General features: G+C 39.3%; 1 protein-coding gene across 1 annotated transcript in view; it reads right to left on the bottom strand.

Annotated features, from left to right (window-relative positions):
- The window catches only part of KCND2 (potassium voltage-gated channel subfamily D member 2), a 498,620-nt gene that overhangs the window by 14,516 nt on the left and 457,119 nt on the right, over nt 1–26,985 (bottom strand). Inside the window, exon 2 of the mRNA XM_044246445.1 lies at nt 3,338–3,500. Within this exon, the coding sequence (XP_044102380.1) occupies nt 3,338–3,500 (163 nt within the window). The remainder of the gene's footprint in view (nt 1–3,337; nt 3,501–26,985) is intronic.

The following is a 26,985-nucleotide window of genomic DNA, read 5'->3' as shown; positions in this document are numbered from 1 at the left end:
TGTTTTTGCTATTAGCACTATCAAAAATTATAATTATAATTATTATTACTATTATACATAACTACTTACAAGCTAGCCTTGTAAATATGCAGATGATAGACCGGTATGATTTGTATCTTCAAGCAGGGTAGTTCCCTGCCTTAAAATATCAACCCTACCAAATGTCATTGCATCAACTCAGCTTTATTTTGGCAAACACTTTCTATTCAATAAATACTTTTTGAATAACTGAGTGGATAAATAAACCTATTCAAACACAATTACCAGTGGTGGGGGTGAAGGAGATATGTCACAGTTCTATATTCACGCACAGGTCAGTGTTTAGTTAAGATGTGATCAAAGATGGCTAGAAATGGGTAAATGATGCACTCTTTTCAAGAGTGGGGCCAGGTAGTGAAAGCAGGAATACTTACCGGGGGGGGGGGGGAGAGCCTAGAAGAAGGACAGTGTCCCTAAATGCTCAGGGGAATGTTGTCAAATGCATATTGTATATATTTCATGCTTTCAGTTGAGCTTGAAGTTGAAAATGGGATGAAACACCAAAAAATATGGTCTAAAAAACATTTTGCAGTAGTTCTTTTTTTTTTTAAAGATTTTATTTATTTATTTGACAGAGAGATTAGGAGTAGGCAGAGAGAGAGGAGGAAGCAGGCTCCCTGCTGAGCAAAGAGCCTGATGCGAGGCTCGATCCCAGGACCCTGAGATCATGACCTGAGCTGTAGGCAGAGGCTTTAACCCACTGAGCCACCCAGGCACCCCTGTAATATTTCTTATTATTTGGTCTGACTGATATTTTTACTGAACGGACTATTTGCTTGATTGAATAAGCTGGCTATCGTTTTATAAATATGATATTTGTCAAATCACCAATTCCAGATACACCTAAATTCTCTTAACTAAACTCTTTTATCGAATATTTATTCTGTTTCTTTGCTTTTTTAATTTCTGGGAAGGAAAATAGGAAATATTCCTTGATAACTTAGTTCCATATACATTGTTCTTTCATGGTAACTCTGGTCAGTTTACTGATCACAGACTATTTTCTGCACATAACACATTAGGTTATTACATTTGGTTTTATTAATTTCTCTAGTAGTTATGGTATATAAATAATCATGGTTTTTAAATACCTTATTCAATATTTTAAAAATCTTATTTATTTATTTTTGCATTCTGATTTATTTATGCAAAAGGTTCTCTGAATTATTCTAAGATTTTTTTTTTTTTACTGATTTGTCTGTTGCAGAGGACAGTTTGAATGCAGATATTTTGGCATTCATTTTATTTGAAAATCTGATTTGTACTTCCTACAGTTTCAACATAAAAGCTTTTTTTTTTTTTTTTTACACTGAGGAAATGAATTCTTATATCAAAGAAGAGGTTTCTAGAATGGAGATAGATGGGTCCTGGCAAACCAAGATTTTTGTAGAATTTTTGTTATTTTAAACAATGTACACATGTGCCTGGGAGAAAGAGCGTCATGTGTGGGCAGAGCCACAGTTGTGTGCATGAAAGTCTCTGGTGGAGGGGCCAACTGTGGCTAAAATTTCTCCATTTCTGCTTGCCAGAGGTGTTCCCTACATGAGACTCCAACTGCTCAGAGGGTGCCTTTTGCGAACCTCTGTTCGTTGTTATCAGTTCCATATATTCATATTAACTGGACTATTCTATGCTCTACGATAATCAGTTAAATGTTGGGTACCTTTACAAACATGGGGGATTCTGAGAAGCAAGAAAGGACAAGGCTGAACATGTGATTCTTCACACATGGAGGAGGATCTGCAGTGATGGACATGAACATGTTCTCTCACAACACGCTCGGTGATGCTAAGAGTTACTTTATGAGATTTTACACTCTACTACAAGACTAACATTGTTAAAAAAGCATACTTAAAATCCTGTTCTGGAATTATGTACAAAGCCCATTATGAACTGCACCCAAATCTCTCATAATATTTTATAGTTACACTACATTACCAGGATTTTGCATCCACAGTCATGGTTAGGGATAGTTTTTGGGAAAAAAAAAACAAAACAAAAAACTATCCATAAAGGACAATGATACAGTATTCATGAAGAATACTGGAAATCTAGTACCACTATGCTGAGGAAACTATAAAAGAGATTCCCAAAATTATTTCTAGGCAGCTAAGGCCCTGACTCTAAAGGTGACTATTTTGACAAAAATCAGGGAAGGGAAGGGTTCTAACATGTACTTAGTTCTTCTGAGAACAGTCTCCCTGGGTGGTTAAGTGTGTGAATCTGGGAGCCTGGTGGGCTTGGACTGAGTGATGGTTCATAATTTACTGGGTCTTTGCCCTCAGAATTTCTCAACTTCTGGATACCTTAGGATCTTCATCTAAAAAATGGGGAAAATAATGACAACTCACTCCTAGACTCATGAAGACAATATGAATTATTTTTTAAAAACATCAAACCAGTAGCTGGCACACAGTCACCCAGCAATAAATGTTAGATATTGCTAGTATTATGATATGCTTACAGAAATTTACATATCTTTGCGTATGTTCTTCATCATTCTGTGAGGTAGGTATGTTTTCCCCCTTTCACAGTTGAGTACGCATCCTGCTTACTTGTAGAGGGATGAGTAGTTGGCACAAAGTTCAGAGAAACCGTAAACTGCTGGGCCAGGAATAAAACTCAGCTACTAATGATCAGATTTCTCCTACTTCCTGGGTCAACTATTTAAAATATCTGAGACATATCTTAGTTCCTTTTAATAGTCCTGGTCTACTGGAACCAGCTTGACCCCTGGTGGATAGAGACTAAATGAATCAGATCTAGAAATCTGATTCTGATAAAATTTGCCAAGACTCTTATCTTTGATTTTGCTACCATCATTAGTGCTGTTTACTACCTAATTCTTCCTCTCTGCTTCTGATTGCATAGTAGGATTCTATTTCCCTCCCCACTTTGAAGCCACACATGGCCACGTGACTTACTTTGGCTCATGCAGTAGGAATGGAAGTGAGCTGGCCCACTTCCAGGAGGAGGTTTTAGGAGTATTGTGATTCATCATGCCCTGTTACCCCTGCTTGAATGATTGCAGAAGTACCTTGTCAAGATGGGAGTTTCTATCACTGGACCAGTAATGGACCTGCAGCATGACTGAGAAATAGTCCTTGTTGTTTTAGGTCACTGAGATAGTAAGGTGTTTTTTTTTTTTTTTTTTTTAAACTGTGATGTAGCCTAGCTTGTGCTGACTGATGCAGCTATCATCAGAATCTAGAACACTGAATAGCCAGTTAGGGATTTTAAAGCTCACTATAAAAAGTGGGAGATGCTAAATTATGGCTGCCTAGGGCTGAATACACACCTTCTGTGCTCTCCGTTTGTCTGCTCGTTGATTTTGGTGGTAGATCCGACTGAAGTTAGAGACAATCACTGGAACAGGTAGAGCAATGACCAAGACCCCACTCAGCGAACAGATGGAACCAAAAATCTTCCCTGCTATGGTTTTTGGTACCATGTCACCATACCTGGGTTAGAGAAAACAAAAAACAAAAGACATATGGTTTTTAGTCACAGAAAGCTATTTCTGCCTGCTACAAATAGCTTTTTACCTTAAATTATTTTTTTTGGACCAATCTATTTCTACTTCAGGATGACTATATACATGAGTTAAGGCTTTAATACACCAGAAATTATGAATATCTGAATGTAAAAAAATTATCTTTCAATCTTGGAGGAATTGATTCTAACATTTAGATATAATTTTGATTGGAAAATATTTTAAGCCAGATGGTGTAATGATAGCTCTTCAATGTGTCCTTTATATAATATGGAAAATTTCTTTATATTTATTTATGGTCAGTAATTCCATGCTGAACTTTATAATCTAGATAACCCCCTTTTCCACTTAATTTTTCCAGCATTAGATTGGTTACAAAATTTAAGTAGAAAAAGTGGTATAGCACATTCCTTTGGTCAGATATAATCACTTAAAAAACAAGCTTTCCAGGGTCTTATTAACTTTCACTTGTTAAATTCAATGACCATTTCTCCATGATGATCTTATTCATTCTCTCAGTTGTATTTAATTAGTTTTCTCTCTCCTTGGAACACTCTCTGTTGGCTGTTCCAGTATTGGAAAATTCCCTTTGTGGTCCTCCTACCTCATGACTGCTTCTCCATCTTCTTTTCTGGCCTTTGTCCCCCTTATCTGATTTCTAAATCATGCAGTAACTTAGGTCTCAGACTCTTACTGTCTCCATATAAACCCCTTCCTATGTGATTTCATCCAGTTCCATAGCTGGCAGTTACCTATATGCTGCTGGTATCCTACTTTATATTGACATCCCTGACTCCTATTTTGAAAATCAGACTCATATCTTCAATGGTCTGGTCTGCTTTTTCCTATCCCTGGATTTTTTAAGAACCTATTAAGAGCCAATTAAGACAAATGAGCCAAAAAACACCCTCTTATTTCTGCCACCCTCAAATCTGTTCCTCCCACAGTCTATCGCCTCCGATTACATGGAACTGCAAACCGTCCAGTTGCTCACACCAAAACTGAAAGAGTCGCCCCAATCTTCACTCCCTGCATCTCATTTCCAAGTTAGTCTTGTTATCACTGACCCAACCGAATTAGATCCCATTCAGGGGTCTTTTCCTTAACCTCCATTTTATCACAATAATCCAAGCCATCTCTATCCTTTGCCAGAGCCATGGGTAGATATAGCTTCTTACCTGAACTCTGTCTTCCATATTTACCACTTTACAATTCACGCCAACACAGCAGCCAGACTTATGGTTGTAGAATGGAGATTGGACTGTTGCTACTTTGCTTGAACCTTCTAATAGACTTGGAACTAAAATACATCCAAACTCCTCATGTTCATCTCTGAGGACCCATACTGTTGAATTACTGCCTATATTTCCAGCCAAGTCCACTAGCCACCTGGCTTTCTGTCCACATGCACGGACCCCAGATCATCATTATTTAGGTTGAGACTTACATGTGTCTGTTCCATAACTTATTTTCTGGCTATCTTATCCAGACAGGGGTCTTATTCTCTCCTCTTGTCATTCTCAATAACATTTCCCCATTGACTACCCTTCACAGTACTGTTAACACAGGATATTTTATAATTTATGAACGTATTTATTTTTTGACTACCCACCCACCCTGCTGACATTAGAATATAACATCAGCAAAGCAGGATCTGCTCTACTGAGTGTCTCACCAAAATAAAGAAGGATTTTAGTAAATATTAGTTGAAGAATCCATTTTCCCCTACCTTACTGATATAGACTTCTAAGGATTTATCCCTAGGGAAAGGGAAAGAAGATCTTTTGATCATAAGACTAGAAATTACCCAGCTCTGCCTATAGATCCCCAACTAGTCCATGTTCACTTTGAGGCTCTGCGCAGCTCAGCACTCTGAGAAGGGCTCGGGTATGGAATCCAGACCAAGGAGGGTTAGAAGGACTTGGGATTGCATTTTATCCTGTAGGGTAGCCTAGGAAATGATCACTCTAATTAACATCGTTTTGTGGGAAAACATTTGTGTGTCAATATGGAAAGGAACGTCGCAGAGGGACTGGCCCAGGGAAAGCTGGTGAGAGTGACAGCAGGCTCTACCGACTAGAACATTTGGTGACCCCAGTCCAGGCCGTGGTCCTCGTTTTGAAGGCTCAGTTACTCACTCTTGTCAGCGTTTGCGGGTGATCAGCAGTTGAGCGAATTCCCTGTAACTAAAATTCCCACAAGGTTTTGGCATCAGAATGACAATATTAATTTATAGTACAACAAACAAACACAAAAAATAAAAAGAAAGAATGAACAAACCCAGGAATTGGAATGTTGTGTCCATACGAAACAGGATCTCTTTCTTTTTCTTTTTTTAGGTTTTATTTGTTTATTTGAAAGAGCACATGAGAGAGCACATGAGCAGGGGAAGGGGCAGAGGGAGAAGCAGGCAATGTGGGCTCAAGCCCAGGAATCGGGGATCACGGCCCAAGCCCAGGAATCTGAGATTACGACTGGAGCGGAAGGCAGCCCACTTAACCATGAGCCACTCAGTTGCCCCAACAGGGTCTCTTTCTGTACTCTATCAGGGAAGGTAAATCATAATCTGAGGGTTTTGTTAGTAAGGAAACAGTCACACATAAAAGAATTCATAAGGTGAGCAAAAAAGTCTTGAGGACTTTCTTACTATAGGGACCTATCAATGGAATTGGAAGATCAACTTTTTATACAATGCTGTGTGCGTGTGAACCAACTTCTGTTTGCCACAGTTCACATTAAGTGCCCAGTCATAGTTTATAGACTTCTTTTTTTTCTCTTTGCACTGATTATACAGTAGGTCCTGGAAAAGTCTAACACACATACATATACACACATACAACCTGTTTTTCAAAAAAGGGATTTGATTTTAAGGTCTACCAATCAGGATCTAGAAAGTGTTTCTCAAAAGAAAAATAAATAAAATTCAACTATATTTGTTGTGGGCAGAATAGATAAGCATTGAGTCCATGCAATTCAAATAAACTTTGTAGGATATAAATACATTAAATAAAATAAATAAGATAGAGAAATGAATCCAAAGTAAAGTTTATCCTGTGTCTCTCCAAGAGATTTTTAAAAAATTAGTATTTATTAGCTACTTTTTGTATTCTAGGCTCAACTGTATCATAGAATAGGCAAGGCCAGCACTCTTGTAATTGTTGGAGAAAATTAATGGCTAGACTGTGTTGAAAGGACCCAAAGTTCAGTAAGACTTTAAGAAGACAGAGGCTGGTAAGTTCGGGGGTGGGGGTTGGTGTGCAGGGATGGAAGACAGTCATACATCCAGAAAGTCCTCACCAAAAAGAAGGGAAAAAATAAACTCTTGAGGGATCCGGTCAAAGTGATGTGAAGCCAATTGATAAAGCAGGGTTTCTTGGGAAAGCAATTTTTGACAAGGTGCCCAGGATTCAACTAGAGAAATAATCACTGCAAATCCTTTTTTGAATGTAAACAGAGATTATAATATAAATAAATAAAGCAGAAAGTGTACTTGTTACTCAGAGGGGGAAAAATGGGTAAAGTGAGATTTCTTGTTCATTTTGTAACAAAGGGGTAGAACGGAAGGCTCTGAGCCAGCTTGCGGAAAGGCAGGAAATTCAGTCTGGAAGAACCCATGATGGAAGAGAGGTAACAGGAGTGCTTCAAGGTCATGCAGCTATGCTAATCTGCGTCAAAGCAGTATTTATTCTTTACCTCCACCATATTTGCTTTACAGTCCAAATTTCCTTCACAATCAGGAAAGCAGGGTGAGTGCTTGAGGGGACCGGCCACGCCTGCGGTGATCACGGGATCATGGCACGAAGTGAGGGCTAACACAGTGCTCATCGGTGGGACCTTCTCCTCCCATCGTCCTACTCCTGGGTAGAAGGACAGATCTTTCTGGTGATACGGAAAATGAGGATGGGCCCCGGGGCCCCGCTGTTGGGCAGCTGGGGCAGAGGGTGATGTGCGGAGGGCACAGGGATCAGGGCAGGCGGGGGGCGGGGGGGTTCGGTTCGGGTGCCGGTGGGTGCGGGCAGGGGGGCGGCTGCCCCTAAGGGCTCCGTGGGACTCCGTCAGGCGGATCCCCAAGGAGCACCTGCTGCTTCCTTCCACACTCCCCTCCGTGCTGTATCTGCTGCTCTTCCCGCTCTTCTTCCTGCGCCCCCTCCTCTGGATCGGACTGCTGTTGCCCTTGGCAATATGAAGCCTGTATCCCTAGTTTGACTCTGTCGGAGAATCATGCCACATACCCAGTGTGGTTTGTGTCTGTTCTAACCGTGGTCCATTTTGTCTCTCTTCTCACTTAGGAATCACCTTGAGAATGGAAACAGGTAATTTTTTATCTGCAAACGTATAGTTGGGCCCAGAATCTACTGGGGATAGGGAATAGCTTTCTGGCAAAATCAGCTGCTTTCCTTTGTTTAACAAAAGCTCTTTTAACTAGTATTCAAATTCCTACTAAGAAGCAGAATAGCATGATACACCTCAGGAATCACATCTCAAACTCGATAGAGGAAAGGCTTAGAATAGAAAGCTTCATAATGAGAGGTGACAGTCAGCTCGGCTAAATGATCGTGCAGTTTAAGTATTGCCTACAATACTGCCATCTTTTAATGGTGATTTCTATCCAAGGTGTCTTGTTTACTGGCTGGCATTTTATTCTTTTCATTCCATATGAAAACATGCCTCATTTTTCCTGAGCCCCTATCTTTAAATTAATGCTAAGCCCAGTGATATTATATATTCAAGTCTTTCTTTTTTATTTCAGAATTTTATCTTATGTGCCCAGTCTTCAAACATCCATTACCCAAGAAGACTGACACCGAAACATTATGTAGACGTGGTTATGTTTTTCACAGAGACTTTTTTTTTCTATTTTTAAAGAAAATTTTTTGAAAGATTTTATGGGGCCTCTAAGGTCTACTAAGATAAATACAGAATTCCTAAAAGAGAAAAGAAAACAGGAGGAGGGATGGCATAGTATATAAGAATCACTCTCCAAAATTCTACATACTAGAAATAAGCAGACTTGAACTTTAATTGCAAGGATGTTTCCCTATCTTTTTACTTTGCTCCGCTTCTCACTTTTCCCACTTTCCTCCTCCACTCACCACGTACAGCCAGTCCAGTTTCTTTCTGCTTTTTGTTTTTACTCTGGACATCTGCCAAACCTTATGTTTACTGCCTCTTTCCCTCCTCATACCAGTTAAAAAGGTACAACATGGAGGTATCTCTCACATAAAAAATACTAATTCTAAATTTGCACATACTTCCCAAAATACTTAATTAAAATAGTGTGTTTTTTCTGCAAGTTAAAGACCCTATTGAACAGAAGGCCAATTCCCCAGAAGAAATTCCATTACTGGTTCTTGAAGATTTTGATTTCGGATATCAACCAAAAGTTTTTGCAAAGTACTTAAACTATGGCATGCACTCAATGACAGAAGAGTGGCTAAATCTGGTTAATTCAGACAAACAAGTAGAATGCGTCTATTTTCCTCTGTCTGTCCATTCATCCATCCATCCATCTTCCCATTTTATCAAGTAATATGAAAAAAGTTGAGAAAATGTCTGCAAGTTTAAAAGATAATACATTGTAAACCAAATTTTATTAATATCTACTCAATTTTTCCAGAAATCGTATGTCTAAAGTACAGTGTCTTTAGATCTCTAATGGAGAAATATTTCCTGGAATTTTCTTACGCAGTGCTCAAACACAATACTGTTAGCTTCCTCGTCCTAGTCATATAGTTTCTATTTTTTTCTTCTCTTTTTTATTTGAAGAGCATAAATGTAGGCTCATTTTATAAAGGAGAGATCTTATATAAGCAAAGCTCCTCAGTTAAGGAATGACTTTTCATCTGTGAAACTATTTCCCATGGATACTAAGAAAGAAAACAAAAGCCATGGATTTTATCAACACTCACAAGGGTAGAAAAGATCTTCATATAACAGGAAGGAAATGTTGATTTAAATAGAAACCTCAGTGCTTACTGGAACTCAATCTCTTGCTCTCCCTTTCTCTTGTTCACAATGAAAACGTCTTGAATTGCTCGGTGGAAGAAATCGAGCGAATGGATCGTGTGCACCTGCACAGAACTCCAGGAGCATCCTGTATATTGTCTAGGGCAGGTGCTGGCTCTATAAAGCTACCACATTAGGGAAAAACAAAAACGAAAGCAAAATCCCACAACTTCATAGGGGATATGAATTTGTATTTGGAAATGGAAGTGTTTGAAAAAAACAGGTCACTGGCCACGATATGTCTGAATGCGTCTCCCCCAAATTCATACCTTGAAATCCTAACGCTTCATAGGATGATATGAGGAGGTGGAGGCTTTGGGAGGCGATTAGGTCGTGAGAGCAAAACCCTCACAAATGGGATCGGGGCTCTTCTAAAAAGAGACCCTACAGGGTGCCTTAGCCCCTTCCACCACATGAGTTCATAGCAAGAAGGGCAGTCTATGAACTGGGAAACGAAACTTCGCGGAACCTGTTGGTGACATGATACCTTGAACTTCTCAGCCTCTGGAACTGTGAGAAATAACAGCTTGTTTTTTATAAATGACCAAGTCTGTGGTATTTTGTTACAGAAGCCTGAATGGACTAAGACAGTATCCTTAAAAAAGTTAAATGAAAGTGATATGTATAATAACAACCTGGTGAAATCTATCAATTGATTGTGTGTGTGTGTGTGTGTGTGTATTTTAATTACTGATTTTGTGCTTCAATTTTCTCCTGGTATAATACTGGTTATAATACAATAACTACTGGTCAGAGAGGTTTGTGGAATCATTTCTTCTGATCTGAAAGCTCCATCACTTCTCAACTAATAATTCTACTCCTTACGGTCTCAGTAGCTATTTATTCATGGATTTTCTGCTATCAGTTCAGCACTCTAGAAGGATCATAGTTTGATAGCTAATTTTTATAGTAGCTGCAATGTTTACAGAAAGCAACTAACTGTTGTTTTTAAGTGTTGCTATATAACACCTGGTATGCAACTTGCTTGCCAGAGGGACCCTAGTATTACTTCAACAAGAGGAAGATTCCTCTTTGACATTTTAAAATCAATGTTTGCCTAAAAAGCTGCTTTGATTTTATCTCCACCTCTCTTGCCTGTAGGCTCAATCCTACAATATCCTAGCTGCGTTGAAAGCTTGAGAATTTTTTTGGATTATCTCACATGTATAGTTATTTGAAGTAGTCTGTGTTCACTTCTGTTTCTTTAAGTCTCAGCCAAATTTCTAGCTACTATTCTTTTAAAAGTGTATGTTTTCTTTTTCCTTTTCCTACTGTCTCAACATTAATAATTTTAGCACCTACTAAAAGAAAGGGGCAGCTAGAGGATGTCCCACCTTAATTAGAGGACCTTAACCTGGAATCAATGAATTCTTAGGGAATTCATGGATAAAATTCAAGTGGGTCAGAGAACTCCATGATAGTGTGCCTTCATGGTCATTTTCCTAAAAGTTTTCAGAGCTTTTATTAAATTGTCAAAAATTTTTGGCTCAACAAATGTTAAACACTTTGGTTTGAATATGTAGGGGCATGTCAATCAATGTCATTATTGTTGATATAAATGCTTGAGCACATATTGCCCAAAGGAAATGCTGTAAAGATAGCACCATTATTTTACAACTGCAGAAATGCCAAATACCCACTAGGGGGCATAAAAACATAAATGAAAGTTTGGAAACCGACCAGGATCTTTTTTGGTTTTCGTAAGCTGAGAGGAAAGTATTTCCAGTAAGTCGCCTGTACCAATTCCTTATCTTTGCCTACACACATCCAATATTTAGGATATATTTTGGGCATCGTATTTCTCTGGAAATAGTTGAACAGGACAAAACCTCACCAATTTCATAGATTATCTATTTTCAGGGTGTTGCCAAAAAAGATGCAAAATAATTCTGATAGCATTTTCTATTTCTTTCAGCAAGCTAGGTACGTTTCTGTAATGCGAGATATCACTGAAGCATAATTTTAAACAAGAAGCCCTTTAACCAAGACCCTTAGTGTGAAAGTTAGGGAAAATGAAAGGACTGGGTTTGCATATAGAGAAGGGGAAAATTGAGGAACAGCCAAAATGCTTTTAGCACGTCTACTCACGTGCTCTAACCTCTCAACGTTACATTTCAGTCGGGCTTACTAGCCGTGTGCCTCTAGCTTGTGTCTTTTTCTAAAACAAATTCGTTCCTGACTCTTGTTTTTTTTTTTTTTCCTCTCTTGTTTTTTGCCTATTATATGATCAAATGAGGCTTTAAGGGTTATAAATGCAGCATACGATTATGACCTCATATCCTAATAAAGTGCTTTTTACCTAAATGAATATCATCAATAGAAGTCTTTATAGTCTCCTTTAAAGAGTGTTTTCTTATTTTCAAAGTATGCTAATCAGAGCCTACATTTGTAATATTTACTTTATTCATTTTTAACAGGGTTATAAAAACACGCGTACAATTGGTTATTGTGGGGCACAACCTTCTAAACACACCAGGAGCTGACTTTCCCAGCTGTGGGACCTCCGGAACTGCTTTCTCCTGCTTTGGGTTTTTAGTCTTGGTTGCCTGGAGCTCTCCTTTCACCCTCACATTGCTTAGAGTCGGATCATGTCATTCTCTCGCATAAAAGCCTTCCTTGTTGCTTTATCACCTGCAGGAAAAAGCTCCAGCTCCTTAAGAGGACAGACACAGCTCTTCAGGGCTTGGCCGTCCCATCCTCCTCGGCTCACCCACACAGACCCTGTGCTCCATTTGGGAACAAATCCCTTCCAATTACTGGCATGTATTCTGTCCTTCCATGCCTTTGTGTATATTGTTCTTTCTAGAACATCCCCCTTTGCATAAATCCTTCGGGTGATCTCCTAATTGACATTGATAAAGCTCAAGTATCAGTTCTTAGTTGAAGAACTTTTTCACTGCTTTATCTCTGTCCAGTCAGAGTGATGTTATCCCTCCCCACCGCCTCCAAGGCTGCTTGCAAATAATGAAGTACAATTAGTTCTTTAAAGGTCTGTTTTCTCTCTAAACTAGGAGGTCCAGGAGGTCAAGGATCATGTTGTTATTATAAGCCCAAGTCTAGCACAGACCTTGCCCAGAGCTGAGCAAACACTTGAAAGCCAATAAATGTTTACTGCTTAAATAAATTCTCCAGGGAGAGGTCTGAGGGTAACCAATAAATACGGGAGGGACTGAAGGAGATACACATCCTCTGCTCTTTCTCCTCTCACCAGATTTCCTTTCTTTCTCCAAGCCTGGCACTATCTCCTTCCCTCAATATGTCTAAATTCCTCTTTGGATACTTAGATGATATGCCCAGAATAACCTAGCTCCACACTGTCAATTAATCTCACTTTTTATACCCAGAGAAATCATTTTTAACCTACATGATTTTTAAATGAACAGAGAAGCCGAGAGAACTGACAATTTTCCAATTCCTACTTGTTTTCCATTATCACATGCTTAACCAACGTGTACCCTGCTAGAATTTCAAAATACAAATCCTCCCAAATTTGACAGATTTTGCAATCCTCAAATGCCCAGCGACGTGAATGAATAGGACTTCGGGTTCTCTGAATCTCACATATCATGCTGGGAAATAAGCTGGGCCTTTCCCTATCTCTCTAATCTTCTCGAAGATGCTGCTATTCTTAGATAGGGAGCACCAGCAATTCTCTGAAAACTCCATTGTTTGGAATCCATTTTTCTTAACTTGGTCCTTTCCGGTTATGCCCTGGGAGTATATTGGAGGCGGTCTGCCTGTCTTCCCTCCGACGAACACTAATCCATCAAGCTTATCCGGGTCTCTGTGAATGCCTGGTCATTTTGGCTTTGGGCGGATGGCACCAGCTTCCAAAGGATGCCTGTCTTGGTTCGGCATCCCAGGGGGTTCATCTTCAATGCTATCAGAGAGGCTCTCACGCTGGGGGCTTTCTTCAGTTACCTGCTGCTGGCAGCTTCCTCTTTTCCTGTCCTTTGAAGGGTAGCTCTTGGAGGAAGAAGCTCCCTGCCCAGCCGCTGCCTGCGGGCGCTCACCCAAGGAGCCAAATCCCAGCGCCATTTCACCAGCTCTGTTCCTAAGTTTGTTTTCTTATAACCGGGCACCTATCTCACGTGCTGATACCATCGATATTATTCACGGCCTACAATCCATTCAAAGACTACTAAGTGCCTTTGCCGTGGGGAGAAGTCCCCAGAGTCATGACTGCAGCGCCAGGCCGAGGGAAGAAATCAGGCCGCATCAAAGCATGAAGTGGAGGTGTTTATCCTGAAAGTTTTCATTTCTTTCCACCTGAGTTTACACAGTCTCAAACCTATTAGCCATTATAGGCCTCATGACACCTTTAAGATGTCTTTAAGTATTTACCTATTTTATTTTGGACTGTACTTTTTAAATTACTTATAGATTATCTAGTAATGACCTAACACATCTCTTAACTTCTAATTCTGCCCAGGAAGACCTGATAATGTTGCCACCCGTTGTCTATTTGAGCTTTACGGAAAAGATTGCACAGAATTCTCACTGTACTGGAGGTAAGACTTCACCCTCTCTTAGGCCAGGGAATTAGGCTCTGTTTTAACGGTAGCAGTGTCTGACTGAGACCCAAATGCAGGCTGTGTCCCTTCTGTAGATATGGGAGCTGGGAAGTCCAAGGTCTAGGCACTACAGAGCTAGCGTCTGATGAGAACCCACTTCCTAGGTCATAGAGGACCGTCTTTTCACTGTGTTCTCACATGGTGACAGGGGGAAGGGAGCTCCCTGGGTATTAACCCCACTCATGAGGCCTCCACTTCATGACCTGGTCACCCCCAAAGGCCCCATCTCCTAATACCACCATACTGAGTGTTAGGATTTAAGATATGAATTGGGGGGACGCAAAAATTCAGTCAATAGCACGATCTAATGGCAGTCCCATGACTGGCCTGGTGCCCCTCACTCAAGTGACCACCTTGGGCAGAACTTAGGCTCCTGTTGTCTTGTGGTGGAGTCGAAGGTCCGGTCTGTAGCTCACCAACAAAGGCAGTTTCTCATGAGTCATACAGCCAGGTGGTAGACCTGCCTTGTTCCTTCTTCATGTATGCATGGCTCTGCCTAGTCACTGATTAGGGACTTCTTTCCTGCTAAAAATTCCAGAATTCTTTAGGCATAAATAATTTAATATGATTATGCTTCGGGTAAGGAGTCACAGCTGTTTAAATAGAAAAGGAAAGCAGTGCAGAGGAGCTGTGATTTAACCTCCCAAAGACAGTCAGGTATTTCTACGCAAATTCGAGTCTTCAATTTAACCTAGAAAGTTTCTATATCCTTAAACAAACTTTGTTTTTGATGAGGATCCAATGGCCTGTATTTACATTAGAGATGCTTTTGGAGAACAGTTCTATTCCATTCAACGTGAGTGAAAGTTACTTCCTGAAGTTATATGAAGATATTACATGGAATTTTATGTTTAGATTCTTTTGCCTCTTCTTAGGCAATTAGAGCACTGATTTGCCATTCTTTCTATTAACTATTAACTAGTTAACTATTAACTAAATTAGGGTATATCCCAAGTAAGCATAAATGAAGAGGGTCTTAAATAAATTCATAGCTCTACCTCTATAATTCTAACTGATCAGATTCCTATACGAAAATGCTCCTGTGGTTTCATTCTGACTGTATCTAGTTAAAAAATAGTAATAATAATATGAAATAAATAAAAATGAAACAAAAAATACGCCCAATTAAACATAAATGAACTAAGAAGAACCTTCTATAAAGAAGTTATTTGCGGGGGGCACCTGGGTGGCTCAGTCATTGAGTGTCTTCCTTGAGCTTGGGTCATGATCCTGGGGTCCTGGGATCGAACCCCGTGTTGGCAGGAATCCTGCTTCTTCCTCTCCCACTTCCTCTCCCACTCCCCCTGCTTGTGTTCCCTCTCTTGCTGTGTCTCTCTCTGTCAAATAAACTTTAAAAATCTAGAAAAAAAAAGTTATTTTCAGGGTGCCTGACTTGCATGCAACTCTTGATCTTGGGGTTAAGTTTGAGCCCCACGTTGGGTGTGAGATTACTTAAAAATAAAATCTTAAAAGAATTATTTTCCTGATGTTTCATTTTAAGGAAAAAGAGGAAACAACATAGGTGAAAATAAGTTGAAATTAGAAATTAAATTTTAAAATTTCCAGAATATAGCCTACATCCCAAGCACATAAAATGCATAATTTCTTACATCTCTTTGTATGTTCCTATCTACACTTACTTCTTCTGGAAATGAGATTAGATTACAGGCACAATGCCTTACTTTTAAGGTAATTAAGGTAATAGTATTGCCTGTATTCAGAGTCCAAACAGGAAAACAGAAACCATTCTAATTATTTCCAGCAGCACGGACTTCATGAAGAGAAAGAAGGGGCTGGGTGTGGCACTGCAGTCCTCGAGAGGGGCCAGCCCATCCTGGGGCTAGGGCTGAGGCAGGAGATGGCAGCCCAAGCTACAACTGTCCTGAGGCTGGAGAGGCAGAGGAGGACACAGCTTTCTGAGCCCAAAGGCAGAGTCCCTCCCTGGTGGTGGCTGGATCTTTACAAGGCCTCTAGGGAAGGACCTAGAGCCACTGACGAGGGTCATCTGCTGTCTTAGGAGATGCAAAGAAGGACAAATACTCTGGGGTCTTCCCACCAACCATACCCTCCCATCTCCTGCCAAGGCTCCCTTTGTCCAAACTGGGAGAAAAATCAGATGACAGGCCAGCCTGGGAAATGCAGCCCACTGGAGTCTGGAGGAGACTAGTAAAAGGCATAACCAAACTGGGGACCAGGGCTTTTCCCCCCGCAAACCTGGGCTCTGCCTACCTCACCAGAGCTCCCCGCTAAGGTCATTCTGGTCCAAGATGCTATGACCCAAATGCAGAGCTGTTATTTCCTGGACAGACTCCAGCCCTTCCCCTAAAAGCAGAAAATTACATTTGGTCCGAATGAGAATCCCGGTAGTGAGACTGAGGGGACCTCGCTGGGTTGGGTAGGGGCTCTGGGTGTCACGGCATCCTGTATTTTGAAACAGCGCATGCCTAGGAACCTGTGTAGGACTGAGGGATGGCTGGATCTTGTAGAGCAGGCTCTAGGCTTTTCAGTTTCTGTCAAAGAGGTGCATTTCAATCCTTTGTACATTTAAAATGAGCTAAACAACCGAAGTATCTGTTTTGACAGAGTGAGGAGAAAAATGCCAAACGTGAAGCTACATTATAAAGATGTCCCATTAGATTTGATGATTGTAAAATGTTCTACTTGTATGAAATGGGCACAGTGTGTAATAAAAGCTGGTCCCTGGGGCTTCTGAGCCTCATGGTGACTAAGTGCTGGCAAGAGGCTCTTAATTAGAATAAATCATTTCGGAGTTGTATCCTTCAACAGATCATTGAGAATACCATTAGTAATAAATTAAAGCATATTTTAAGGGCAGGTGAATATATGTAAAACCAAGTTGCCTTTTTAAATGAACACAGCTCCACAATTAGTCCTGTTGCCCATGACCCTCTCGTTGCAGGAGCTTTTCTTTTTTGTTGTTGTTTTTTTTTTTATTACCGTAATGAAAGTCTATAGCTACACATGCCAGAGAGGGGCTGTTAGTTATAAATTTAAATGAAGAAAAAATATTCTTATGTTTAAAGGAGACTATAAGATGGTGGGTGAGGGTTTGGCAATAAAACAAAAACACAGAATGTGTGCTTTAAATTAAACACAAGAAGGAACGCAGTGGTTCCATTATAGATGTCATGAACATGGATAGCTAGAATACTCTTTTAAAATGTGTTTGACAACTTGATGTTTCTACCACTAATGAGAGCTGATGATAATGGCTTATTTACAGTTGTAGGGTAAAGCCTTCCCAACACAGCGCCTTAGCCTCCGAGAATAGTCACTACGGGATCAATGGTGGTTGATTTTCATTATGAGAAAACAAGGCTTACACTTGAAACAGAAGAAACATCCTTGAAACATCCCTCAAAACATGTGCTGGTTTGATAAGCACAAATAAAATTGTCCGCTGGAATAAAAGTACTTAAGGTAGTGACCTTCCACATATGAAAAAAAAAAAAAAGAAAGAAAGAAAGAAAAAGAAGTTAAAGTAAATGATAAAAGCTGAATGCAAATATTCTTCTTAAATACATTTTCCTTCCTTCTTTTCTCCCTCTCTTCTTTCTTTCCTCAAAATTTTATCTAGTTCTAATAATGAGTGAGGTACTTTCTTACTGATAATAGATCTAACACTTGGTTCTTTTTTGCCTCCAAAAAGATCTCACAGTTAAGCAAGGTAGTAAGAGTAATAAGTAATTGAACTCTCATGATCTCAGGTTTCTATTTATTTATGCTTTTTTTTCTCCTATCTCCAAGATGCCTAAGGATATTGCTTGCATAGTGCTCTATCTGATCTAACTTCTACTAGAAATAATTGTTAATTATCTTGTTCACACTAGTCTGCTATTCACAGTAAGGAGGATCAGACCAATGGCTGACTCTTGTCAACCCTAAGTGAATCTCCTTTCCACAGGCACAATTCTTTCTGAATTACTTTTTTAAAAAGATGTAAACAATGTCATTGGGCTGCCTTTGTTGTTCCTAATATGCTCATTTAGAGCACTTTTTTTTTTGGTAAAGGGCAGAATGGTAATATTTTAGGCTTTGCAGGACATATGGCTTCTGTTACAACTACCCAATTTTGTTGTGGTACAAAAACAGCCATAGATACTCCAAAATGAGCAAGGAAGACTATCATCCAATAAAAATGTCTACATTCATAAATAAATAAAAACTATTTATGGACGCTGAAATTTGAATTTCACAGAATATTACGTGTCAAGAAACATTCTTCTGATATTTTTTTCTAACCATTTGGATATGTAAATGCTCTTCTACGATCTCGAACAGTATACAAACAGGAGGTGGGCTCTATTTGCTTTATGGGTCCTACTTTACCAACCTCTGACTTAGAGCGGCCATTCTCGGTACAACCAACTCGCTTTGGGAAGGTTAACGTTTGCTTTCCTGTGGAAGAGTTGGAAACCATCCAACAAAACGTTACCTCAATACTTGGTAACGTGGTCAATACTGTTAAATGTATTTCATTGAACATTCTGTCATTCTTGACTGTAGGAAATGTACATCCTCGGAAAAAGAGGATAGGGGAGCCTCTGTATCTCAGCTCACCCATTTCTTCCTCTACTGCCCTCTCCGCCATTATGGGTTGCCCGATGCCAGTAGGCATAGGACAGGTGAATGGGGGAATGCGCTGATTACCCTGGTGTTGTCTAGTACTCACGTAATTTGGGAATGGGGTAGGGGCAGGAAGGGAAGGGTTTGTTATGTGCCAAACACTGTGCTGTGTGTGGAAAGGCAGAGCTTAAAGGCAGCAGCGCTCGTTCTTAGTGACTTCTAGCAGGGAGAGAGGCAGCATAGGACAGAACAACACGAGGTGTAATAACTCCTGTGATAGAAATAGATCCTGGGACTTCTTGGGAGTTGAATGTACTTGGGAAATAGTTCCACAAGGAGGCAAGATTTGAACTGATCCAGAAGATTAAAAAGGAGTTAGCCCAACAATAAAGAGAAAGGATGTGTGGTCAAGAGGCTTTCAGGCAACTTCTTGCTACAGAGATAGTCTTCTGAGTAGGTGGGGTTAGGTCCCTGTCTACGAGGGTATTGAAATAACTTCCTCATAGATGTCTCTCATGCTCTTTGAATGACTCAAATTTGACAATTAGAGACTAATTCTGCCTAAGAATCCTTGTCTTTGCTAAAATACAGCTATTCTTGAGAGTGGAAACACATTACGCCTATGAACTGTTGAGTATCTCTTTGGGATTGAATTTATACATCAAATTATTTTCTTGAAGGCAGGTTTTAATGGGGAGAGGCTGGCGAAGTCACATTCAAAGCAGGGAAAAGGGCCCAGGAATGAAGCCTGCAGCACTGAAATGCAAACTTGGACTGTTTAAAGTTTTACTCAGGGCTGGGTTGTGCCTAGAAAAAGCTTCCTTCGTGAACTGACTTTTAAAAGGGCGTTTGTTTGTCTAGCAAGAGTGAACGGAGCCAGCCATTATGCCTTAGAGACCCTGTATTGATCTTCGCAGACAAACCACTAAATAGGACTTGACTGCTACACAATGGAGGATTAATTCTCCTTTCCACATAAGCCTACAGTGGGCATGTCAATGTGCATTTATGAAACCTCCCTCTGTGTGGAGAAGGGAGCAGAGAATCTAATAAACACATTAATGTAGGGAAGTCAAAAGGGGAATGTGGCCAACAGGTTTTGTTTTTCTTACATTAAACTCTATTAAATGAAGTCAGAAGAAACACAGGTTTTTATATAACTTCCTAACTTTATTCATGTTTTTTTGCCTTACCGCTTATACATAGTATGCTGTTCATTATTTCACATTTTAGAATGAATAAAATGTAATTTTTTTTTTTTGCCTTCGTGAGGCTTTCTTGTTGAAACATCCCAAAAGATTCTAGATTTGAAATGAGTGAGTCATTTCAAATTATGAGCTCTTGCTATCCTAGAAACATGTTCATTTTGAGTGGAATTTTGCTTAGGCTTACTAAAGTAAAGGGTAGGGAAGTTCTCTTAGTTGAGAATTTGTCTGAATGATATCAAATAAATTTCACATTTATGAAAAGCAGTTTTTTTTTTTAAACTAGACTGATTAGGCATGGATACAAGTTTAAGTCCCTAATTATTAATTAATGACAAAAGTCAAGTGAATCTACAAGTGGTTTTTAGGGACGATAGCAAGTGGAGAACTTAGGGAGTTACATGTTGCATTTAATATAAAGTCAGAGAACATTTTGGTTCTGTGAAGAGCTGTCACTGTATACCTACTGAAATATAGTGCCATTATTGAAAGAGGTTGTGATATGTGTTAATTTTAAGCCCTATGATCTTTCTCATGATTTGTGATGTGCTGTTTTAATATCTCAGCTTTCCTACTCAAAAACAAAAGCAATCTTGCACTAATTATAATTCTCGGATACTAACATAGGAAGTAAATGACTCTAAGGGCAATTTAAACAGGTTTGTTTTAGTCGTTTTTGCACCTGTGTCTATAGAACATCCTTCACGTGGCAATGTCTTCTGTGAGCAGGAATATCTCACTGGCATAGAGTCATGAATTCAGATAAGAAAGCAGCCAGCAGTTAAGGGTTATTAACTGAAAGCAAAAACATAAGTAAAGAAATATTCTCTATGCTTTCAAAATGAGATATGTCAAGTCCGAATACTTTTAAAGGAGCAAAATCACCCTTGAACAATTTCTGACCTTACCCATTATGCAACTATCATTTTTCTCTTTTTCAAGACTCATCGTAACATCTCTAAAACAAAATAAAACAAAACAAACCATCAGAGACAAACACCTATCAAAGCCATGCCACGTGCAAGCAGAGAGATGTGAGTCACCTATAGCAACAACCTCTACCAGACAAGATCCTTTTTAATCAGTCAGGTTTGATCAGCAGTGGCAGTGCCCTCTCTAATGCTTCAGAGGATGAATGCCAAGAAAGCCAGAGAAATGTGTGGAGGTATACTGGGGATATCTGGTCTGTGGTATCTTGAAGCTCTTGATTCACAATCGTCAATTGCTGGTATTCCAATAAGTCTTTAATTATCTCCAGGGCTATTTACTATTTCCAATTTTTTTTTAAATCTAATTTGTATCCAAGTCACTGGAAGAGTGTATATATATATACACTAATTATCCCCCCTAATTAAAAATGGGTGTATGTTATAAAATCAAAACTTGAGAATAAGGACGTCTCCATTCCCAAAGGCTAGGGATGGCTACTGTAATGAGATTTTCCGTTTTCATGCTTTATTTCATTATGCCGTATTGCCCCCCATGGGAAGGTAAATGCCATAAATATTGAATGTGAGCAAAGAGGATGATCCAGAAAGAACAGACAAAATGTATCTGAACATTGCTAAATTCTTGTGATACCAAATTAATATACGATTCTGGGAACAAGAGTTCAAAGATCAGAAATAACAACTGGTAAACTACATCTTTGTGATCAGTCGTATCTATGGATAATTATTTGCAAGCACAATGTTGGTTCATCCTGTGTTGTAGTACAAACAAATCTATGAATTATAGCTGAACACTTTTTATATGTTAATTACATTGTGTTCTATAACCAACACATGTTTTTACTTACATAATTAGATAAAAACAGTAATTTATTTTCTTTGTCAGAACTTCTTATCATCTAAAGAAAGCTTTATCTGATCAACTTAAATGGTAAATTAAAATTCTCAATGATTGAACATATTCGTACCACTCTCAACGGAAGCATGTAGGAAGGAAATGACTTTTTTTTTCCACCCCCCGAAGAAAACAAGTGAGTTTGTTTAGGAAACTGAAGGGCTGTCAGGCTCAGAATTACATATCAAATGTTTGATTTTCTTGTATCAATTGCATATCTATTAGCATTTGAGATTAAATAATAATTGATGTGCTCAAGAGAGCACTGTAAAAGATGTACTATTTCCCATATATGAGTAAAAACCTCTTTTTGTTCTCTAGTTCTCCTGAAATAAGCTGTTGCCCAGGGTAAAATGCTGGCCATCAAGCCCCTGCTATTACTGCTATGTATGGAATTTGCTTCTGATACTCCAGAAACACTAAACCCAACCAAAACAAGAATAGCATGTCACCACAATCCAGACCTTCTGAAGTCCCATACCCTCACCTTTAAAACTGGGCATTTCACATAATTAATAATATGATAGCAAAACCCCCCAATGATAGCGATGTCTGCAAGTTCCAGTTGGCACATCAGTGTGTTTCGGGAAAAAACCGATGCAACTAAATTTCAGATTAGCAAGAGATGATGGGATGATAGGTTCATCGGAATGAGGGTTTTACATGGAGGCACTTGTCACTATTCATGTCCATCTCTGATGACACATTTTCTCAGATTTGTGACCTCAAACCAAACACCGCTACTACTACTGATTATCAAACACTAATGAGCACTAATGTATTATGCCTCTTGTTACTGTTCGCCACTTGTAGGCATTTTAATCTGAAGCAACATGATTGTGAGAGATTTCATTTTCATTTTGACAAGACATGAAGTCAGAGCACCTGCAGACAAGTTCAGCTCTGTCTCCTCCCAGCCTTGTGACATTGAGTAAATCATCTAACCTGAAACTGTTGGCTTATCTATAAAGTGCAGAGATGAGCATATTCACTCTTTAAAAAAAAAAAAATAAGATTTTATTTATTTATTTGGCAGAGAGAGATCACAAGTAGGCAGAGAGGCGGACGGGGGCGGGGGGAAGCACGCCCCCTGCTGAGCAGAGAGCTGAATGCGGGACTCGATTCCAGGACCCTGAGATCATGACCTGAGCTGAAGGCAGAGGCTTAACCCATTGAGCCACCCTAGGCGCCCAAGCATATTCACTCTTTCTGCTTCCTGGTTTGTGTGGAGGTTATAACCTCAGGTGGACTCCTTGCTGTTTAGATGAGTTGGTGCCTGGAGTCCCCAGAGACTCCTGAGGAATTTCCATGACACTGGTCAGGTCAAGTCTACCTTGGCTAAAATAGCAAATCCATTTATTAGACATGATGGTAAGACACGTATATGGAAAAATCGTCTATAATACATTCATAACCCCACCATGTGGTAGGTACTGTTACTCTATCTGTTTTGCAAATAAGAGAAAGGAGGCTTGATAGGATGAGGTTCCTACAAGGACAATCATGAGAGAGGCAAGGGGGCTAGGTGGGCCTGACTTCACATTCCTCAAAGAGCTCATATGCGGTTGAAAGATTTACAAATGAAACCGTGCAGACTGTTGCCGTGCAGGCTTATTAGTGACGGAGCCAAAATCTGAGCCCAAGCGTTCTGGGTCTTGCCAATAAAATAAAAGTCTTTCCAGAAGCAAACTGGGATCAATCCTGAATCTGTTCAGGAAATTTAGGCTCAGCGATCACTTAGGGACCTGTAGCTGGTTTTTTGAACTTCCTGTCTAAGATTACTGTTTCTTTTCATTTCCTTCTGTTTTAAAATCAAATTTATTTTCTTAGATGGAAATGCTTTCCTCTTTTCATCATGGACTTCTGTTTGCTCTCCTTATCTAATGCTCTTTTAGTCTAATGCTCTTGGAGTCTAGGAAAAATACCTAGACTCCAAAGCTAGGTTAAAAAAAAAATACATTTCAGAATCCAAAGTCAAAAGAAAACCATAAAATTGAAGTTTTAGAAATTACAGTGGTTCCACTGATACAAGTAAAATTAGACCTACCAGCCCGAAAAGATACAGCTTTCTTATCTCAGTGCTTTTAGGGTCCAGGTTGACAAAGAGGAGAGCAAGAAGCATCAGCTGAACCTGTTCACATCAACTTTTAATCTTTTCAATTGGGAGGAAGCACCAGAGACATCAACTATCATTCAGAGCACAAATACTATAAATATTCAGTCTTCTTAATTTTCCCTGACATTCTGTAGAGTTTTTGTTACACAATAAGTTCTTTTACTGTCAACTTGTATATTTTGATTTGTTCAATTATTGAGTTGCCTGATTATAACCAGGTGCTTAAATAGAATAAATTATGACCCTAACCATAAATACAGACTTCAGTGAATCCTCATATTAAAAGAAACCAAAATAAAAAATAAACTCAATCTCACAAATCTGTACCAAACTGCTTTAAAAAAATTTTTTTTAAAGACTTTTTATTAATTTGTCAGAGATAGAGAAAGAATGTGTGGGGAGGGAGAGGGAGAAGCAGGCTCCCTGCTCAGCACGGAGCTCCATCCCAGGACCCTGGGATCATGACCTGAGCTGAAGGCAGAGGCTTAACTGACTGAGCCACCTAGGCATCCCTAAACCGCTTTTGCTGAGAAATCAAAGCTTCAGAGAGTAGAAATAGAATATTCTCTGAGCTAACGCTGAACAGAATTTGTACAAAACACAAAAACCATTTGAAGTCTTTTACTTATTCCTGAAGATAGACAAAGAATTCATGTCAAATCCTCAGTGACAAGAATCGTATCTCCTTAATGTGATCTAACTTAGGGAACCCTATTGGCTTCCTTTTCTGGACATGACCCTCCCCATGGCTTGTCTGGCTCTAGTTGTTTTCATAAGAGAACACGACTTTTTTCATTGTGGGCATTTGGTGCTTTTCTTTTTGAGAGAGAGAGCACATGAGTGGAGGTGGGAGGGGATAGTGGTGGTGGGTTGAGGGGATAGAGGGAGAGAAAGAGAGAAAGAGAGAAAAGCTTAAGCAGGCTCCACGCCCAGCATGGGCCTGAGGTAAGGCTCCATCTCGTGAACCTGAGAAATGACCTGAGCAGAAATCAAAAGCCAAAAGCTTCAATGACTGAGCTACCTAGGCACTCCTGCCCCCTTTGGTACTTTTAAATGAAGTTTAAAATTAAGTTTGAGAAAGAAACTCTTCTTAGCGATCAGACATTGAACTGTTTTACACAACCTGGTAAAGTGAATACAAGTCATTCAAATACAATGTTGAATTCACTGCATTGCAGAAGCTAACTCCAGATTGAGTAAATTAAAACTGTTATACAGGATGTAGAACACAGACTTAGAGAACCAAACGTACCTAGGCAATATAATGTTGAAATCTGTGTCTTTGGTGCTTTGATCCAATGCTAAAATCAGTATTTTCAACGAGAGAGTATGACATCTCTCCGACAATTGAGACCTCTACTTTGTCATTTTATTTAATCACTTGTAAATCATATATAATATATTTTAATGTATATAAAATGTAATATATAATCCACATTATATTTTTGGTATCATATATATGAATACTAAGGAAAAAGTTTAGGACAAAGTTTCTAGTTGCAGTGTAGTTTAAGGAAATATGCTGTGTATTTATATCTTCAGATAAATAGTGGCAGGAAAGTAAAAAAAATACGCGAGAAAGTGTAGACAGACAAAAATATGTGTACTCTACTGTATAAGAACATAACAGAGCTAACTGATGAATGTAAATTTAAACAGGGAGACAGAGTTGGGTAAAGGATACAACAGCTCTAGTTTGGGAGAATCATACAGATATTATCATCATTGTATCCCTGGCTTTCCTGAGCTGATTGAGAAAGAATTGGGTAACAATGCATTACTCTGCCAGCCCTGGGTACAAATTCTAATGCTACCATTTACTAGCTGTGTGAATTTCTCAACCTTTAGGAGAATAAATTTTCTCATTAGTCAACAGACTAGCAAATCTATTTGTTAATTTTCTTGATACAGCCTAAGTAATGGATATTTAAGCCAAGACAGTCTCAAGCTGCAATGGTAAATAAGAAATAACTTGTTTTTGTGATGGTTGCTAGAGCATATGTCCTCAGAACTGGAGTTCATGGCAGAAAAATACAAATTTTTTTCTGGAGAAAAATGCAAAATCAGCCCAGACCCAAAGAATGGTGAGGATGGTTCACCTTGTTAGTAATTGTCTCCTCTCTCCAAAAGAGGCTAAGAGAACGATGTCCTTATGTCTAAAATATTTGCAATTGCATTATTGTCTAATTTAACTTTTACTCAATTTTAATAACGAAGCAGAGGAGAAAATATTGCTGCACTAAATTACCTGCTCCCTACTCATATTTGAATATTTAATAGCTCAGTCAATGGCAAAGCAATTATAAATGTCTGCAAATAAAAATAATTCCTTATTCCTGGTGTATAAACATACGTATCTGCCTCCTTTACTAGTTCCAACAGAAGTCTGAAAAAAGACTTGGGAGTGATTTGTCATCCTTCGTTGTCCTCCCACTGTACTAAAATCAGGTATCTTTACCTTATTATAATATGATTCATTACTGCGAATTTAGAGTTTGGATATAGCACCCTCGGGCACAGATTAGCAACACACAGTGGATTGAGACACTCATGTCTGTGTGCCCTACGCAGTAGTACCAGACCAGGTGCTCACCCAGGCCCCCTGCTTCGTTTAATGCTCTGCTACTGAAGCTCTTAATAATTCTTTGTTTTTTGTTTTGCAAATGAAATCCTGTGGGACAACGGCGCATGTGTGCGAGCAGAGGAGATACACACGGCATTTGCGTCAGCTGTTCCTTGCCGCTCCATTTGCATATGGCACTCCACATGTCCCCGGAGCACAGAATTCTGGGGGACTCTCCGTGCATGAGAAGTCTGCATACAAGGTGATATTCAGATTTGCATCTAAAGCTGCTATTGCTCTATATCAAGATAACAGTAAATTTCACGGTAATAATTTAAAGTTTTAAGTTTTCTTTACTTAGAACCACATTCAGTAGCAAACAAACAAACAAAAAAATACGTCAAGTGAAAGGGAGCTGTAGAAGAAAGAATAAAGCTATATTTTTTTAAAAAAATTTTAATTTATTTATTTGACAGACAGAGATCACAAGTAGGCAGAGAGGCAGGCAGAGAGAGAGGAGGAGGCATGCTCCCCACTGAGCAGTGAGCCTGATGTGG

This window comes from Neovison vison, chromosome 4, assembly GCF_020171115.1.
Source record: "Neovison vison isolate M4711 chromosome 4, ASM_NN_V1, whole genome shotgun sequence".
NCBI classification, from domain to species: domain Eukaryota; kingdom Metazoa; phylum Chordata; class Mammalia; order Carnivora; family Mustelidae; genus Neogale; species Neogale vison.
The sequence above is the reverse complement of the archived record's forward strand: the minus strand, read 5'-3'. Positions and strand labels throughout refer to the sequence as shown.